This window comes from Oculina patagonica, chromosome 12 (genome assembly GCF_052425735.1).
Source record: "Oculina patagonica isolate OP01 chromosome 12, crgOcupat, whole genome shotgun sequence".
NCBI classification, from domain to species: Eukaryota; Metazoa; Cnidaria; class Anthozoa; order Scleractinia; family Oculinidae; genus Oculina; species Oculina patagonica.
Genome location: NC_135769.1, coordinates 28,592,235 through 28,612,417, shown reverse-complemented (window position 1 = coordinate 28,612,417; position 20,183 = coordinate 28,592,235). Strand labels below are relative to the sequence as shown.

At 34.9% G+C, this 20,183-nt stretch overlaps 1 protein-coding gene across 3 annotated transcripts in view; it reads right to left on the bottom strand.

The window, feature by feature from the left end:
• LOC144632790 (unconventional myosin-XV-like) overlaps positions 1 to 20,183 on the bottom strand; it is a 57,806-nt gene that overhangs the window by 25,478 nt on the left and 12,145 nt on the right. For all 3 annotated transcript variants that reach the window (XM_078491517.1, XM_078491514.1, XM_078491516.1), the window contains exons 8-27: positions 20,099 to 20,165; positions 19,895 to 20,008; positions 19,052 to 19,135; positions 18,834 to 18,911; positions 16,871 to 16,984; positions 16,172 to 16,230; positions 15,653 to 15,776; positions 15,351 to 15,446; positions 14,648 to 14,779; positions 13,452 to 13,577; positions 12,907 to 12,984; positions 12,444 to 12,616; positions 11,927 to 11,972; positions 11,667 to 11,791; positions 11,326 to 11,443; positions 10,719 to 10,805; positions 10,356 to 10,444; positions 8,989 to 9,073; positions 2,530 to 2,637; positions 644 to 725 (exon numbers count right to left, since the gene is read on the bottom strand). In XM_078491517.1, coding sequence (XP_078347643.1) covers positions 644 to 725; positions 2,530 to 2,637; positions 8,989 to 9,073; positions 10,356 to 10,444; positions 10,719 to 10,805; positions 11,326 to 11,443; positions 11,667 to 11,791; positions 11,927 to 11,972; positions 12,444 to 12,616; positions 12,907 to 12,984; positions 13,452 to 13,577; positions 14,648 to 14,779; positions 15,351 to 15,446; positions 15,653 to 15,776; positions 16,172 to 16,230; positions 16,871 to 16,984; positions 18,834 to 18,911; positions 19,052 to 19,135; positions 19,895 to 20,008; positions 20,099 to 20,165 — 1,985 coding nt within the window. The remainder of the gene's footprint in view (positions 1 to 643; positions 726 to 2,529; positions 2,638 to 8,988; positions 9,074 to 10,355; positions 10,445 to 10,718; positions 10,806 to 11,325; positions 11,444 to 11,666; positions 11,792 to 11,926; positions 11,973 to 12,443; positions 12,617 to 12,906; positions 12,985 to 13,451; positions 13,578 to 14,647; positions 14,780 to 15,350; positions 15,447 to 15,652; positions 15,777 to 16,171; positions 16,231 to 16,870; positions 16,985 to 18,833; positions 18,912 to 19,051; positions 19,136 to 19,894; positions 20,009 to 20,098; positions 20,166 to 20,183) is intronic.

Genomic DNA, 20,183 nt, shown 5'->3' with positions numbered 1-20,183 from the left:
AAACACGTTATCACAGCAATTTCATTGGGTTATGATATATTCATTTGTTAACAATGAACAAATTGGTATAGTGTTGTAGTCAAACTTATCAATACACATCTCTAACCTGAAATTCTCTTTGAGCTACAACATACCCAAATGGTCAGAGTTTAAATTCTTAACAAGTTTCTGTCCATTCTATTTGTAATATTTGTGTCTTTAATTTTAAGTTTCCTTTATAATAGCACAGCTGAATGCTAAATACAATGACATTTCAATAAAGTAATTAATGAAATTTATTTTATCTTTAGTTATTATTTTTTCATGGCATTGTAAAGTAAAACATAATTTGACAGCATTATTACTGGCCAGAAAAGTGCATGAGAATAAGGCATACATTTATGTTCTGTCATGAGAATAAGGCACATATTTATATTCTGTAATAATTTCATAAAAAAGGATAAAATAAACAGCATTTTCTGTATCTTTATACTCTGACAAAGAGCACTGCACATCATTCCACACCCTCAAGTGGCTGAGACAACTTTTGCAACCAGTTTCGGTTTTCTCAACACAATGCATTTAAGGAGAGAGTGATGTGCTATGATTTGGAGTCCCTTTAATGACATAGCATGTTCCTGTGTACTGTGTCCTGCGCCCTTACCTTGGATGTTGGCAAAGACCAGTGCCAAATCTGCAGGAATCTCAAGATGAGTGACATCTGTCACAATCTGTTTCTCAATTTCCTGCAATTTAAATATGACAAAAAAAAAATAAGAGTAATGATCACATCATGCGTGGTCACATATTGGGCCTTTTGACCATAGCTTGTTTGGTCTAAATCACATCAGTGATCGTAATGGCTAGTGACAGCCAAATTGAAATTGATTAGAAATTTAGCTGCAACACTAACAAATAAACGGCATGCAGTGCATGCAGAAGCGATGACATTTCACAAAGGGTCTAACATGATTTTGAATTATTATTATTTATTATTTGTCAAAAACTAAACGTAAATAAAAGTAGCCGACACCTTGTGCGTGATAAAGACTGTTATCAAATTGTAGTGTACATTTTTTAAACCTAAGAAGCAATGTTGGTGATTATTTTAATAGCATAGTTAGGATCTGATGGAATTCAAATAAATACAGTAGTTATGAATGCACAGGCCAAGGATGCAAAAATAATAATACATTTTCTTCGTAGATTTTCTCAATTGAAGAACAGTAGATTGCGTTATATTCTAGTGTGTCAAACGGTCTCTTGCTCACAGCGGCCCTGTATTTTATAGAATTAGAAATTTCTGTCTACTGAATCTTATAGATGCCATCATATAAAATTTAGTCTCTTTCGTTTATACATTGTGGTGTTCCATTCTGACTGCACGGGAGTATTTTGCTTTTGAGTTCTACGCGGCGATTTGTTGTTTAGTTAAACTTGTTTTCTGTTCGATTTCGCGAAAAGGACAAAAAGACAAAAGGACAAAAAGATCCTGCCGGTTTGGTTGCCTGCATAAAGCGATAATAATACATTTTCTTCGTAGATTTGCTCAATTGAACAACAGTAGATTGCGTTATATTGTTAGTAGTGTGTGACTTCCGATAAATGACACACAATACGCGGGAGCTAGTTTTTCAGCTGCGAGAAAGGTCAAACGGTCTCTTGCTCACAGTGGCCCTGTATTTTATAAGAATTATGAAATTTCTGTCTATCAAATCTAATAGATGCCATTATATAAAATTTAGTCTCTTTCGTTTATACATTGTGGTGTTCCATTCTGACTGCACGGGAGTATTTTGCTTTTGAGTTCTACGCGGCGATTTCTTGTTAAGTTAAACTTGATTTCTGTTCGATCGCGCGAAAACGACAAAAAGACAAAAAGAAAAAGGACAAAAAAGACAAAAAGATCCTGCCGGTCGGCTGCCTGCATAAAGCGATGACGTCATCAGCTATACGTCATCGCTTAAAAATATTAATTGCCTGCTAATCAGTCATCCTGTTGGACGGCAGTTCAATGTCTATCTGTTTCTCTGTCTGTCAGACAGTCAGTCAGGCATTCAGACAAACAGAAGTCAATCAGTCACACAGGCAGACAGACAGTCACACAAGGAGTAATTAGTCAGTCTTAAAATATTAATTAACTTAAGTGGGAGTTATTCTTGGCCAAACTTATGCAAAATTTATCATGCTACATGTACCGGTATATTTATTCAGAAAGGCTCACTTGGTGGTTGGATGGTTGCATCTCAGACATGATGCTTCAATGTGACTACGCAATGCAGTTATGAGTCATACATGTATGTGCCTGTCCTGATTTGACTATGTGACTGTATGATACGGTTATAGTCAAAACCCACATTTTGCCCTAGCTCACCAGAGTCTCCAGTAGCTCAGTGGTAGAGCATCCGACTAGATCATGGAGGTTCATGGGTTCAAATCCCATCTGGAACTCAGAATTTTTTTCCCGAGTTTTTCACTTAATGCCTAATGGATCATGCCATAACACTGATGTTCCAAAGTTTATTTTTCAAAGCAGAACATGATACTTACTGCTACTTCTGGGGTATTTTTAAGTTCCGCCGGTTCCTCAGCTGAGGGAGCTGGCGAGGCAGCCAGGACCTGCTTCTTAGCAGCTCTCTGGTGACTCTCATTATATATCTTCAAACAGAAAAGTAAGAAAGGAGAATCAATCAAAGTACAAATAAACTTAACAATTCAAAGGTTGAAATCTTTTCCAATCCTGGGGAAAGAAATTAAGGAGAGTTTGGTACTCATGGGTGTTAGTCATAAACTGTTACATGTATCTTTAGGAAGAAGTTAATTATACTTATAAATTGCAAAACACTGACTTGCAGACAACAACAACGACAACCATTTTATTTTGCCAAATTAAATAGAAAATGAATTACAGCATAACATAAATTAACTAAAATAGGTAAAAAAACTACTCAGAATAGAAATAAACTAAACGAGTTGAGTAGTTACAAAACAAAATTAATTGCTTTGACAACGTTGCACATAAAAGAAGGCAAAAGTAAAATTAGACAAGTAATAAGTAATTAAGTACCATGTAAAAAAATATGTACAATGTAACTAAGTATGTATAAATAGTATTTTAGATAGAAAAGTAGGAAAAAAAGGGAACATGGGAAAAAAAGGAAAGACGGATAGAAAAAAAAAACAGTACCAGTTAATGTTTGAACTAAAATTTGTTTATATTAGTTTAATACGAGCGAAAAGAAAATTAAAATACTAAGCCAGCATTAACCATTAGGCATAAGTACTTAAATAATGCTTTTTCATAGGGGTTAGGGTTAGGGTTAGGGTTAGGGTTTGCTTAAATGAATGGAGAGATAGACTTTTTAGTCCTTAATAATAATAATAATAATCATTTGTATAGCGCCCTTTCCATACGTTCAAGGGCGCTTGACAATGTTAAAAAGTAAAATATAAATTAAATAAATTACAATTTACTTTAAGTTAAAAAAAAATAAAAATGATTAATATAAAAAGGCCTCTTAAGTCTTGATAATTTTAAAAAATAAAATATTAATTAAGTAATTTACAATTTATTTTGGATTAAAAAATAAAATATGATTAATATAAAAAGGCCTCTCTAAAAAGCAATGTTAAGTTCTTTTTTAAAAACGTCAAGTGATTTAATAAGTTTAAGTTTCTTTGGGAGCGCATTCCACAGTCTGGGGGCAGCAACTTTAAAAGATCGCTCTCCATAAGATTTCAATTTGTTTTCGGTACAACCAAAGATTCATTGTGATGATCTAAGTTGCCTGGTCGGTGTATAGTGCTGGAGTAGATCAATTAATTTGGTGCCATGCATTCAGCGCTTTATACGTAAGAAGTAGTATCTTATATTTGATTCGTTGCCGGATTGGGAGCCAATGAATCTACGAAGAACAGGTGTTATATGTTCTGATCTTGACGTTTTTGACACCAGTCTTGCTGGCAGTTTTGAACGTATGAAGCCTATCCAGCACTGATTGTGGTAGGCCATAAAGTAGTGCATTACAGAAGTCCAACTTGGATGAAATAAACGCATGAACAAGTATTTTGCTTCATCCTGAGAAAGACAGTTCCGTATCCTCGCTATATTGCGTAAGTGATAAAAAGCTGTCTGCAGGTTAAACTCCTCGTGGATCATCCTTCTGGCGTACTAGGACTTCGACATGACGCCGGCCACTGACCTCATAGGTGGTGATTTTGTTCTTTGGTCCTACTGCTCTGTCTCCTTCAGCTTAGTTGCGCATCCTGAAATCGATGGCGCTCGGGAAGTAAGCTGGGGTCGTCAGCATGTGTGAAGACATGAGCTCTAAAATACATCGGGGACGGTACAGAGATAAAAAGGCCGACTGCCTTGGGGAACGCCACTTGCAGTCCGTGCTACACGTTAACTCCCTTACATTAACTACTTGTTTACGACTCACAAGGTAGGACTGAAACAGCTCATGCTTTCCCGTTAATACCGAAACGAGAAGAGAGTCTGGACAAGAGAATCGTGTGGTCTACTGTGTCAAAGGCTGCTGAGAGGTCGAGGAGCAGGAATGACATAACACTGGTTGTCAATCGAGAAAAATATCGTTATGAACTTTTACGAGCGCCGTTTCGGTGCTGTGAAGCTTTGTAGGCAGACTGTAAGCTCTCTTCCAGGCTATTTTCCTTTAAGTAGTTGGTGAGCTGATAAGCAACCGCTTTCTCTATCATCTTAGAGATAAATTTAATTAGAGATGGGTCTAAAGTTGGCATACACTTCATCCAAGTCCTTGATCCAAGTTATTCCAGATGGAGGGACCAGAAAAGTGTAAATTAAATTTATTTGCCATAATTAGTTCTAACGCGATTGATATAGTAGGTTGATTTTGATGCCAGCCTAGTATTATTGACTACAAACTATTATGACTACAGAATAATAAAAATATTGATGTCAAAAATTCTAATTGCGAATAAATTACCGGAAAGTATACACACACAGACTCGCGCACAAAAAGAAAAAAACCAACAAACAAATATTTTTAGAATAATCACCCAGACATTTATAACTCAAGATCAATGTACATGGAAAAAAGGATAACCTTAATGTGTCAATCAAGTTGTGTGACATGAACTGTCATCATGCACAAATTAATTATTATACCATTATTACTAAGTACAGCAGAAAGGAAAGTCCAAGTTCATGCAATACAAATAATCATGTGCAAACACGTTGGTTTAGAGACAATAAAAAATATTAATTAACAGAAAAACACCAATTTAGTAACCATGTTTTATATAAATGGTGATTTTGTGGTCCTTTGTTGCCTCTGTTCATAACTTTACTACAAAGACTTATTCCACTAAAAACCACACAATAAATTCAACGGTTACAAGTGAAGTGGCACAAATGAAACAACTTAAAAAAGTCGATGACAATAATACTTGAACAATGCTTGTACTTCACAGCGCAAAACGAAAATCTAAAAGACACCACACATACAATATCTTCGTCAAACAGTTTTTAAGTTGCAAGGTTAATTTAAGACATGTACAGCAAGCATTATGGAAACAAAGAAGGAAAAATGGATTACTAAATAAAGCTATATATCTATTGTCTGAGAGAAGGAATTTCTAATTATTATTTTAATAGATGTACAGGTTTTAAGACATGCTTCACTGAAGCTAAGTTTGAATAGCACAAATCTTGTCATGCAAACTTAAAACTTTGAGCAACAACTGGTTTAAATGTTAGGCAGTTAAATTCATCACAAATGTTAGCTAGTTGCTGTGCTTTAATTAATACCTCACTGGCATTTGATGCCTTCTTTATCACCATGTAGAAGTTTTGTTTACGTTATCCACTACACATTGGCAAAATACCACCGAAATACAAACTATAAAATTCTGCGAGATGTTTGAATTAGCACAGTGGCATTATCACTTCGGTTTAACGGAACAAAACCTTGATAATGTTAGTTAAATGAATAAAAATATTTTGCATTCACCGAAAATTAAGCCCAACAAAAAGTGAGCTAATATCCTAAGCTGTTTCACAACACCGTGAGGTTTACTTACTTCAGAATTCATAAATGAATCCAGCTATTGTTTCACACCACACACTCAATTTGTTTTCATCTGCTAGCCATTGAAATCGGTCCCAATAGATTTGCCTTCAGTGATTTTAAAATCAGCCTGACTTGAGTAACATACTAGCTTCTAAATATTTTGAGTTCTTTCGGTCTATTAGAAGCGCTATATTAGTGGCTACGTTCAACAATGACAGTTATTTAAGCTGATGAAGTCATCCAAAACAATGGAATTTAAGACTGTTATGCTAATGTTGAAAGCAATAACCAGCAGCATGAAATTTATTCAAAATATGTGTTAATTTCCTTCCTATTCTGTTAATTATGATACACTTGTGATAATATCAAACATACATGTAGTTTAAAATTACATGCTTTTTCTCACATCACATTAATTATACTGACAAACGAAATTGTCTACCATGATTAATAAATGCACAATACCAGTATTTAAACTGCAGGAGATGTCAGCTTCTTAGTAAACAAGCTAACATCTTATGTAAATATTCTGCTAATATTCTTGTCTAATCCACTTTTTTACCAAAATGAATTCTAAAGAAAAGGTTGACAAAATTTGTAAGTCAAAAATCTGTTAGTTTGTTTTTTCTTTTCACAAGTCATAACAGAACACAAATGGTGTAAAATAATTTCTGATAGTATAGACAAAACTTTTTTTATTGTTTTTAGAAAGTTAGTGATATTAGAATACATGTTTTGAAGCATACATGTAGCATAGGAGTCTGAATATAATTGTCATCGAGATAACCTCCTAAAAGGACAGGCCAATATTAACATTCTTTATAGTTCTGGAAATATTTTTACCACATCAAATTCTAATGTTTGTGTTAAAGGACGTTTCCTTGAAATCTTTTTACCATGGTTAAGGAGTATTTATTTAGAAAATTGACAATGGGGAGTAAAGGATCAATCAATTGAAGAAGCTATGCCACAATATTTTTTGTTATCTGTTGTACAAATTACTTCCCAATTGAAAGAAACCTTAAAAAAAGAAATAAAGTAAAACATGCCAAAATGGATTGCTGAGTTACAAAAGCATGCAAGAATTTTTAAGAACAGGAAAGAAGTGCCTAGAGAAGCACAAGGTGGACTTCTAGAGTGTTCTTAAAAATTCCCAGTTGCTTGACAATGCATGAGGAGCGAGTTTTTCTTTTTTGTTATTTTACAGAAACATGGCTAGGAGCAATAACCCTGTGTAAGTTGATCATGGATGGATCAACCAACAACAATGCTTCAAAATCCACAAAAGTATCTCAAAGCTAATTTTCCTTGAATTTTTTTTTTTTTCATCTCAAAAGCATCCATGGATAGCTTAAAACTGATGAGCTCAAAAAGGAATTTAAATATCAAATGTTCCCTTATTAACACATGAAGAATAACACAGCTAGTTGTCATCATCATAATGCAGGGTGTTCATTAGGCATCGGAGATCGGAGAATTCTCCGTCTACTACGTAGAATTCTCTGGCTGAATTTCAAAGGCCTCTACCTATTTTCTTATTAAGTTGTGGAACCTTTAAAAATCAATCTCCAGTTACTTTACACTATTCTCCTGCTATTGCAATTCTCAATGAAAACCCTGATTACGCCTTGTATTTTCATTTTCACAACATGGCAATCTTCTTCAAAAAACATGTAATAAAATAACTTATTATAAAAACAAATAATGCTTATAAGCACACAAGACAGATCCAAAATGCCAAAAGTAAACCAGATCAGGCAGTACTATATTGTCCTACAGTAAAATGTTCATATTTATTTTTATTAAAATTAAAAAGAACAGTCATGTTTTTATGACAGGTGTCAATCTATAAGTATGACACACAAATCAAAACTAGATATCTTGTTTCAATAATTATTGGAAGTATTTCAAATACATGATCCAATTTGTATTCTTTTTCTCTTGCCAGGTAAAATAATTAATATTTTACAGATTTTGTCTCACTGAAAATTTGAAAGATGGATAAAAAACCCTTATGCAGTCCTCTATATGTACTGCATAAACATGATCCTAAGAATGCATTGTTATAATACTAGATGATATAAACTAATAAGCATGGTTTAACTTTATATGGTTGTTTATTTAAAATAAAATAGCTTGCAGTGAAAAAGACCTAGAAACAGATGCAAAATAACTTCAGAATCTACTTTCATGTCACAAAATATGTATCATGTGCATTTTCTCTATATATTGAGTAAAAAATAATATCTAATATATCCAGTCCTTTGACTGCAGAACATAACAGATATCCTAGAAAAAGTAACCAGATATTATTGTACTTTACAAAGCATCTAATCATTTCATTTTTGCTGTTTTATTTTTCCTGATTCATACAATGTTTCAGATTTCACACTACATTTTTTCACACTTTACATGTCATATTTTCTATTTCACACTTCATATCTCACACTTCACACTTAACATTTCACACTTCGCACAAATGTGTATTTACACACAGTCCTAAGATCAAAAGCACAGTTCTCATTGCTGTTATGATATATCTTGCATAATTCACTTTGTGATAATTTGACTTAACATGAAAGTCAAAACATCTTTCTTTTAACACAAGGGGTACCTGTACATTAAATATTTACTAGCATCCTATTGTGTGGGGAGAAGACATACACGAGATAGCACTTTTTGTTACAAATATGGGTTCTGAAAATGTTCGACTTAACTAACTACTAGCCCATGTTAACCAGAATGACAAACAAGATCATTTTTTGCCACTAGCAGCATAAATTACTTACACTTTTAGCCTTTAGTTTTTAATAATTTTAAAACAACTTTATTCCTAGCCTCAGGCAGAGATGTTGAACCAGGAAGTGAAACACAAGTTGCAGGTTGCTGATCGATAACAACAAAGCAGTGACAATGAAAATGTGTTACTGATAGTAATTTAAGTATCTCAACTTGCCTTCAAAAAAGCTCTCCTCTGCTGCTTCATCCTATAAACTGCTTGAAGAAGGATAAATCCCTTTCTTGCCTTCAGAAACTTCTTCCTGTGTAAATGAGTGAAAATATAAAATTACCATAAAAATAGGATGTAACACATATTAAAATTTACTCTTGCACTGTAACTGCACGAGGATGACAGTTTGTTCTGTGGAAACAAGTTTTCTGAACTTAATTTTTAGTATCACCTTTTTCTTAGAACTAATAAGTAGTCTGCTGCTAGTAAGACCTTTTGAAAAATAGGATGGCATTTCAATATTGCTTAAGGGCTTGGAGAAGAGAGATGAATAAAAACAATCAAAATCCTGACAGCAAAGTAACAACAGGTGCTCTCACCTGAGCCAGTTGAACAATTTAAAATGTAAATTTTACAATAATGGCTCTACTTTGCAAACAAAGTATTGTTTTAGAAAAGCAACTGGGTGCTAAGGAAGTAAAATTACCTTTGCCTTTAAGTTAATATTTTTGCAGACATTAAGCTGGCCATTCAATAACAGAAATGTCTTTCTCTTGTACAGATTAGTTTGGCTGATACCAGCTTTACAATGCATAGAATTTTCCTTTTTTTCCTGAAGGCAGCAGGCAATTTTTGCCAATTATTAAAACTCTATCAGTGACAAATTAGCATTTTAACCATCAAACAACCCAACTCTTGAATGTCTTTCAAGTAATATATTTTTCTTCAATCGTTGACAATTCTTTCATACCATGCTTGCAATAATAATGTTTTTCAAATGGAAACCTTCAATGTTACAATAATTACATTGTATGATCACACCAAATTAAAGGAAGGACACACTATGGAAATATGTTTAACCCAACCCGACTCTTGGATGTCTTTCAAGTAACAATATATTTTTCTTCAATTGTTGACAATTCTTTCATGCCATGCTTGCAATAATATTGTATTTCAAATGGAAACCTTTAATGTTACAATATTTACATGTATGATCACACAAATTAAAGGAAGGATACACTATAATAATGGAAAATTATACATCACACTATGGAAATAAGTTTCGTCTTTTAAGCACCAATGAGAGTTGAATATCTCAGAATTTTCACCTTACAATATGACATAGTCAAAAGAATTAAAGAAGTTTTTCCTAAAGAGAAATATTGTTTTCAATTGATGATTATGAAAATTCTCCCCATTAATATAAAAGAAATGCATGGAGACCAGAAATGAGAAATTATTTTGCCCATTAACATGAAGCACATACTAGAGACAGGGATGAGGATAACAGAGGCATGTAATTATTATGAAATGTTGTTGTTAGAAAGTGAAGTAATAAAAATAAAATATATTAGCTACACTTGTGTACATACCTTTCAAGATGACGCCGTGTGTTACTTTGAATCACAATAGCTGCCTTTTTCATCTTGAGGTATTTGCTGTTCACGTAATATCCTCGCATCTGCAAGAAAATCAACAATAACAATCAGTCAACTGAGTGAATGAGTAATGATTCAAAACCCATTGAAATCATTGGAACACATTTAAATTTCAATATTTCTGAGGACACACACAGTACAGTAAACCTGTGCATGCATATGTATGTTCGTACTAAGAGTTAAAGCTATCTTAAATCGTGTTGATGTCTGCTGACAGTGTGCCATCTTACAACAAATTGAAAGGCTTGACCCAAATTTACAATTTTTTCCATTAATCTTGAAGTTGAGCTAACTCACCCTTGCTTGAATGACGACTGCCATGCGATTCAGCTTAGCCATCCTTGCATCTTCCAAGGTAGCATGAAGATCTTCTTTCAGAAAAACCTGTGATTAAATATTTAGAATATAATTATCAATTAACTCATAACACTGAGTTGTAACAGTGCAAGCAACCAAGCTAGCCAGAAGGCCAAGTGAGCTTAGTGTGAGGCAGTATTCAGGTAGAAACTATATACATACGATTGCATATTACCCTTACCTGTACAGGCTACAAGTGGAAGCTAACGTTTTTAAGGCTTACTGCCCTGATCAGTGCAAATCAGGCTAACAAAAATATTAATGAGTGCTATTCAGACTAACCAGATAGCTTTTAAGAAGTTCATGACTCCTTGGTTTACAGATTACTGAACACAATCGCAGCCCCACAGTAATAATTAATTTAATCGTCAAAAGTTCATCGATCTCTGTGACAGGATCATCAGAAACTTCTAGGCATGTGAGGAAAATAAGGAGAAACAGCTTTGTGTTTTGTTTCCAATTCTGTTCTACTGAAATCTGCCTTGAAAATAAAACATTTCAAACCTAGAACGTTCTTGCTAATTCAAGTTACACTAAGTTAACATACCTTTGTTTTGCCAAACTGGTAGCTTTCAGGTTCAAATTCAACAAGTTTCAGAATTCTTGATGTGTTCTCCCTTGGATTTGTACTGGTCAGATCAACATGGGATGAAAGACAGCTATACCTTTGAGAAGAAATATAAAACAAGTTTTTTATCAATTTATTGATAAAACAAGTAATACAACTAATAATTGTTTTATCTCAACAGTCATGCTTTCAGAACATTAAGGATAAGGTGTTTGAATGTTGAATCGATGTTGATCTTTTCAGATAGTTAGTCAGAATAAAATCTTAAAGGCTATATACTGTATATAGCTTAAAGCTGGGGCCATGTCGCTATGTCTTACCTTTTTATGAAATCTGCATACAAATGTCTAACAGGATAGCCAGCTTTACGGATCTTCACAGTTTCCACAATTCCACAATATCTTAGCTGCTCAATGACAAGTGGAATCTCAAATTTTCCTGCAGCCTGAAAAAGCATTTTAAAACAATGAGATGAAAGTTGGAAAAAAATTATCTATTTGTGACAAATCTTTAAAATAATAATGAACCTTTGCCTTGTTGCATGTAAATTGTTCAAATTGAGATCAAAATTAATGTGTACCTTGGTGCTGTTTGGCTTAATACATCGGACAAAGAAAGGATTGCAACTGCAAAAATAATAAAAACAGGTAAATAGTGAGAAACACACAACAAGAGGTTGCACTGTACAATCAAGTCCTTGACTGCATGAAGTTTCTCTAGATGAACTGCAAGTATTTTACTTTAAGTATTTTTATCACGCCTCTACCAGCTTTCAACTTAAGATAAAGGAGGCTATCCATATTCAAAAGGAACTACCTTGCCTCAATCAGCAATTACACCATGTAAATCTAAAATTATCCTGCTTCTAATTCACACATTTTCACGTTCTGTTGTTACTACTTGTCTTAATTAGCATTTTTTATCTACTTATTATTCAACTTTCTGTGCTTTGTAAACCATTCTTTACGTGTCTGCTGTTCTCAAGACCTTTACTTTTTCTACGATTTTCTATGCATGGTTAGCACATCTATTCTAAAACACACACAACTAGTTGGATATGTAATAACAAATAGTTTTGTAAACTGAACCAAACATACCTTTTCATGGCGACCACAAGTTTTATCAGGGAGTCATTAAACTTGCCACAAACAGTTGGTTTCTTTTTCTGAGTCAATGGCAATCTGAGAGAATTCTTACGCTGAGAAGGAAGCTTCAGCCCCTTTATTGAGAGTTCTGCACTTTGAAGCTCTGGAAAAAGATCCTGAATGAACTGCAAAGACACAAAAAGAACACTACAGGCAACTGCGTTCACCAAAATAATCATTTTGATTTATTGAAGTGATGTCATGAGAGTTTTAACTCCATGAAACAGTGTGAAGTCAAAACCCCTGAGTATGGTAACTCCTACTGAAAATGAGCCCTCCCAAATGTTAGCCTTTTTATGTCAAATTATCTGGAATGACAGGCATACTGTGCATTGTATATCCCGCTCTCCGGCCCCTCATCAGATTAAGGTGACAGCTAAACAGCAACTAACAGCATTTAACATTAAGCACTTACCTCATTGCCACAACTAGAAATAAGGTCTTCAAGGTCTGGTTTAAGACCATCTCTGTTCTTTTCTAGAAAACCAGTCGCCTGCATGATTACAAAATAAACATATTTACACATTTACTTGTGATTTTGGTGGACAACACATGCAGCCCAAGCCCTTGATAGCACTTACAGTAATCTAATGATCTAGCCCTACAGGTATATAAAAACACATTGACACATTGACTGACCGACTGATTGACTGACTGCCTGTCTGCCTGTCTTGCTTACTGCCTCACCGACTACTTGTCTGCCCAACTCTGTTTCAGTTTGTCTGTCCGACTGACTGACTACCTGCCTGCCTGTTTGTTCATCTGACCGACAGACTGATTGACTGACAGCCTGCCTGCTGTCTGTCTCACTGACTGCCTCACCAACTACCTGACTGACTGACTGCCTGCCTGTTTGTCTGTCTGCCTACAAAAAAAAGTCATAAATAACTGACTAACTGACTGACTGCCTGTTAACACAGTACAAGTTCTGAATAAAACTTTTAGGAATTGATATCTCACCTGGTACCAGACTGTGCCGGCATAGTGGCAAATTGCAAATTCTGGTGTAGACATCTTTGGTTTTTCATAAAATTTGTTCTGTTCATGATGGTGATGGCACTTGTCCAAGAATGAAAGATCATCCGCCTGTAAATTGACCACATCAGGAAATTACCGTAAAGTTCCGTGTATAAGCCGCACCCGTAGATAAGCCGCACCCCCGATTTGGAAGCTCAAAATTTTGGAAAAAAATATACAGACAATAAAGTTTGAACTTCAAGTGAAGTTCTATTGGTAAAAGAAACAAGGGCAAACAAGCACGGTTTCGAAACACTGACACGGCGGTTGTTGCAATGTTTAATATAAATTAAGTCTTACGAAAGCAAAATTTAACTTATCATACCTCCCTTTAAGTTTGAGTTCACAATATCTCAAACTTGGATGCTCTGTTGGTATCATTTTTTCGAGATTATCACTTCTAAACACTCCTGAAACACTTGTAATTCGTTCGAAACTTAAGTGAATGATGAATGCTTAGTAGCCAAGCTTTGAATTGTAGAGAGGAGTCTGGGCATTAAAAACAAACATGGCGGCATTTTCTTTGGAAGAAACCACGTTTTTATTTCAAGATTCTTGGAAACTGCTACCCGCAACAGGATGAAAACTTCATGCAGAATAAGAGTTTGTTAATCCAGGAAATGCATTTGTTGTGAAGGTCAATTAAAAAGGGAAGCGGTCGGCCATTTGCCCTGTAAGTACTTGCGTTTATCTTGGTGCTTTCTCGCACGCGGCGGAAAGACATGATTCGAAGTGACTGGTAGCCTTCACTGCAAACAGCTTTGCAGAGGAACTAAAAGGCAGTGCAAAGTTTTCAGGTTGTTATATGTTTATTCAATGATGTCTTGAGAAGTTTTTTATGAATATTAATTAGGCCTTTGAGAACTCCAACCAGAGATGTTTCCGTAGACCCCGTAGATAAGCCGCACCCCCGATTTTTGACTTGAATTTAGAGGAAAAAGGTGCGGCTTATACACGGAACTTTACGGTAAATACAACTACAATTATACAACTCCTGCATCGTCAGTGCTATATGGTCAGCAGGGGACGTTAAAGAACCCACACACTTATCGCAAAAAGAAGAAAAATGTTGTGTTTCAAACAGTTCAAGATCCCAAGGAGACAGAAAATGTATGATGAACAGAAATTTTGATACTTACCTTTGGAAATGCTGTAGTTTCAGCTAGAATGTGTATCAGACCATGCGGCGGCTTAGCCAACAGGTCCAGTCTTGGCTGATTGTCAAAAAATGGTATCTTTGTCCATCGGATGTGCTCACTGCTATACTCATCCTGCACAGAAACAAGCACAGCCAGATTAAACAATGTGAAAATGTTTTAGAACTAGGATACCCTTGTAACATCAGAATACATGACCCATTATCTCAACACTGAAATCAATATTTACAATTAACCGATTTTAAAGGGACTATGTCACGGAATTTACCAGATTTTTGAACAGCCAAAATTTATATTTACAAGTTTTGCAGGAAACCATAAATAATAGTCCATTTTTATTAAAAATTGCTATTATTAGATAACTGAAACTGTTAACGAGCATCTTGGACTGCGGATAGCTCCGGAATGAAAACAGATAATAAAAAATAATGTTTTTATGGGTTAAGTAACCTACCACTTATTTCTTTAATCTTTCCTCTTTGCATAAAACTTATTATTAACTACTCTTGCCAACTGTGGGCATGTACGCTTACTGTGTGGCACCGTACAAGCTTACTAATAAATTCTCTCAGTTTAGCAATACTTTTTTACTGTGTTGAACACATCAAGGCTGGCTGTCTGACAAATGGTATGAAGATGATCATCTGAACTGGTAAATAAAAGTCTAATAGTTATAAAGACTCACTTGCTCCATTCTGAAGACAAACTGATTGAAGAAGAACTGTAGAGTCTCATTAGCAAAGTTGATACACAACTGTTCAAAGCTGTTCTTCTCAAAATCCTTCAGAAAAAGAAAGAAAGTGAAAATATTATCTGAAATTATGTAACATTTATTAATTTTGGTAAAAAACGCAATGATAATACACTTTACTCAAAAATACATACAAACATTCTGCTGAATGTGAAAAGTCTTCAAAATTGAAATATAAGAATTTAAGGGACTATCACTCACAAGTTAAAAAACTTACTTTAGTTAGCAGTACTTACCTCAAAACCAAAAATATCAAGTACAGCAATGGAAGTCTGTTTTTTGCCGCTGTACATAATATCGTTAACTTTACTAATAAGCCATCCAAACAGGTGAGTGTAGAGTTCTTTGGCTAGTGCATCCCTAAAAGGGGGAAAAAATTTATACTTGTCTTTAAACAACCAATAATTGCAATGGCATAATTAATACTCTCCAATGACATCCTTCATTGGAGAGTACTATTATTGACCAGGTACAAAATCAGTGTAAATTCAAAATTGTGTTGTAGTTCCATAAAATATCTGTACCAGTCCCTCACAGAAGGGATTTTTTAAAAGAACCCCCCACCCCTCTAGAAATTCCAGTTAAATTTCATAAATTTCTTTAAAATTTTTGGTCTTTGAGACCCCCACCCCCACCCCCAGGAAATTTCCAATCCCTTCTGTGGGGGGGGGGATAATGGATATTTGGAACTACATATTGTGAATTTATAGTGTCGTAGCTATAATACACATGTACAATGTATTAATGTTCTGTACCTGGCGTCTACAGCTTGGTTGATTGATCTTGGACTTTTGACTTTCTGACCTCCTGCTACCTGGAATGGGCAAAACAAAATAATTATTAATGAATCCCTTGAGGACTTCAAAATGTATCAATGTTAATTTTAATTAATAAAAAGTACAGCAGTTCATTTATGGTCAACTGGCAAGGCAAACAATCTGAACAGCTCTAGGAACCTAACTGTTATTATGTGCTGTAGACCTAATTTTTGTTATTCAAAAATAATTTAAAAATTATTCATTATTCATTAATAATAAATTTACATGTGCCAGTTGATTAGTTTTTTTTATGAGTATTATTCATTAATAATAAATTTACATATGCCAGTTGATTAATTTTCTTTTCTGAGTAACCAGGTCAAAGCTTATCCCAGTTTCCATAACATAAAGTGACTAGGAGTATTTCTACCCCCCCCCCCTCCACCCTCCCCCCTGGATGGGATGCTAGTCCATCGCAGGGTTACCACCCAGCATTAAATTCGCCGGTACCCATTTCTGCACCTGGGAGGAGAGAGGCACTATGAGAGTAAAGTGTCTTGCTCAAGTTCTAATGCAACCATTAGGACCACACCTCCCTATTATTGTATGAGTGGCAATTAATAAATACATTTATAAAATTTAATATCAGTAGGAGAACTTATAAAATACAAAATTCTTGTCAAACTGAAAACTTACTGTTTCTTTGTGAGTCAAACACACAACCAGATCTTGGATTTCGAGGCCCAGTAACTGAGACACAAGCATGACCTCTGTTTGTCCCATGATAACAGCTGCCTCCTGTCCACTGGCCTGGTAAAACAAGTGCAACACAACAGTTATTACAGCTGACAGCCATTCTGATCTCTGTTACCTTTCTAGATTTGGCCCGGTTGTTCAAACACGATTAAGCTAGTGTGAAATTTGATTTCAGTTTTATAACATTTCATTGAGGTTTTCAGTTAATATTTTATGTCGCCAGATATGATGTGGACCAATCTCGAACTTCACAAAACAGAAGCTACAGAAAAACCCTTTAAAACAAGGGAAATGAAAACCTCAATCATCTTTAAATCCTGGCCCTGAAACAACAACGCAACTAATGCACTTCAAACAATTACTACTCAAGGCTGTGCTCTAGCGGTGCCCGGTCGCCTCAGGCGACTAACATTTGCTCTCGGGCGACCGGAAAATAAAACTGGTCGCCCGGCCGGGCACCCGGCCCTCTTGTTCGCCGTTCCACACTGTAGTGTAGCAGGAGATTGACTGTAAAATTATGTTTTTGCAGATTGATTATGTTTTTCACGGGAAAATAGCCTTCCACACATTACGGAATCAAATGTTTACGCTTGCCGGCGCTGTCAAGTTCGTTCCACATGATTTAACACGAGCTTGACTTTGCACGTGACGGACCGCACGAACATTTTAAAAAATATAATAATTTGGGTTGAAAATCTTGATTTTTTTCTTCGAGATGGTTTAGTTCCCATTTATTTTGGTATATCAATAGTTTTTGTAAGCGCAGTGAGTTAGTGTTAGCATGAAATGAAATTCTTCACACATGCAAATTTCTGCGTCTGGAGATGTTTACAAAAGGAATAGATTAATTTAGCGACGACTTGTTGCACTCTAATTAAAGCAAATCTCGATAAAATGTTGTTGTCATTCAGCTTAATGGAATTTATTTGTTTTACAACTTGATTTACTGTGGTAATTTCAAATGAAATTTCAACGATATTTATTAATAGAACTTTGGAGATATTTACGCTAATAAAGGAATTTTCGTCGGATATCACAAGTTTGTCAAAATGCAGTGGCCGCTAAAAATAGTAACAATCACTTCGCCGTGTGTGAAATTAAACCCTTGTGAACTGCAAAAAAGATTTTAAATGTAAGATTGTTGGCAGTTCCATAAATTTCTGCATGTTTAAATCAGTCCGTTTCTTTATCCAATTGCATGGCTCAGATTATCATTCAAATGGCGGTTCTTTCAGCCGTCACAAGAATAGAAACTCAACCTATTTATAATTAAATGTTCTTTCTTATATTCTTGCGACTTTCTTATTTTTTTTAAACTCTCGACAAATAAACCGATGAAACAAGAAAAGCTTGCAATTAATGATTTTAGCCCTAACTTCTCAGGCGTTCTTTTATGAAACTAGATAAGGTAAAAAAAATTACGAAAAGGTAGAAATTCTAATGTTTTGGCGCGAAAATTTCGATGGGTTTCGTATGACAGGCATACTGGAATTCACACTTTTTTGACTCACAATTCATAGTGAGTGTGCTGTGAAATAAAATCAACAACAAATTTTAATTGGTTGTATGATTTAAATTTATTGTAAATTAATTATTAACTTATTAAACCATGATAATATTAATAAATTAAATAATAAATTAATTGAATAATTAATTAGTTTGGGCGACCAACCCAAAGGGCTGGGCACCCTACCTGGCAGGGTTGGGAGCCCGAAGGGCTCCAAGAAAATTTCCTTAGAGCACAGCCTTGCTACTGACAATAACTTAAAAAATTTATAATCCCATGGACCCTTCTACTGGGTACAAATCTCATGATTGTTTGATGGCATGCAGAAAAGATAATAACATTCAAAACTTGCTTAAAGATTAAAATATTAATTAACACACAACGTATTAATATTACCTCTGTCCTTCCAAAATCTACATTTCCCAAGTGCAAAATAAGTGCCAGAACCTTGAATATGGCCTCTTTTTCATTTTCCTGTGAGAAAAAAAAAAGATTTATTTTCACTGGTAATGGCATGGAAAGGTATATAGCCAGTTTGTAGCTTTTTTAACAATAAATTGTTGACTCCATGGAAAAAATTTGTAGGTTTGATCAATTGACTGTGCTAAACTTACAGATATCCCAAGGACATCCATGGCCTCCACAACTTGCTGAAAGTAAAACACTTCCTTTCTATTTGGGATAACACATGCTTTACCCTACAAATTGAGATCAAAATAAATGTGTTTCAAACATCTGAACAAAGAATTCTCTTGGATTACAAATATGACTGTCGTTTTCTATGCTCATGCACAAGTTACTCACTAAATAACATCACATATCAAAGTTACATTTAACCTTCATGTTATAGTAGACATACAGGTTGGGGGTTATGCTCCACATACCAAGTCCCAAGTGACGTCACTGGGTACGGTTGTTATAATTACTTCTTGACGTCATGCAAACCGAATAATAGTTGTCATTCGGGATAATGAGGACAGTTGGATCAGTCAGGACTGTTAGGACACTTGGGACAACTGGAACAAAATGGGACAACTGGGACAACCGAGACAACCAGGAAAACTGGGACAGCCGGGACAACCGAGACAACTGGTACAACTGGGAATGACAATTATTTTTCGGTGTGCGTGACATCAAGAAGAAACAACTACACTCAGTGATGCTACTTGGGACTTGGTACATGGGAAACAGGGAGAAAAATTCTGTCACAACAAACCAATATCAAGCAAGCCCTATTACATGTACACAGGACTGCCAAACATGAAAGAAATGAATTCAAATACATAAAAAGAACTTAAGGTGGAAATAAATGGCAATAGTAATGGATGGTAAAAACAAAAATTTAATACCAACGCCAACCCTTCCCCTCCAAAAAAACAAAACAAAAGGTTAATTGTAATTTTTATCTGTTTGACAACCTTGAGATACAGTCATGTACTAAACACATGTGATATTACCTGGTTAAGGTACATGAAGTCTGTGGCAGTTGTAAGATTCAATTTCTCTTTTTGTTCCTCAGGTAATCCACACAGCATCTCGTAAAAAATGTGATAGTTCCTTTCACCATTTGCCTGTCAAGTTAGATGCAAAGTATGAAACGTTAGTTTAAGTTTGTAAACTGTTTATCTGTCACTTCATCACAGACTTTTGACACAATTTACCTGTCCTACAATCCTTGATCTTTCAAGAAGATATTCAGAGATTCTTCCACCAGCAATTTTACCATGACTGAAAAAAAAACTTAAT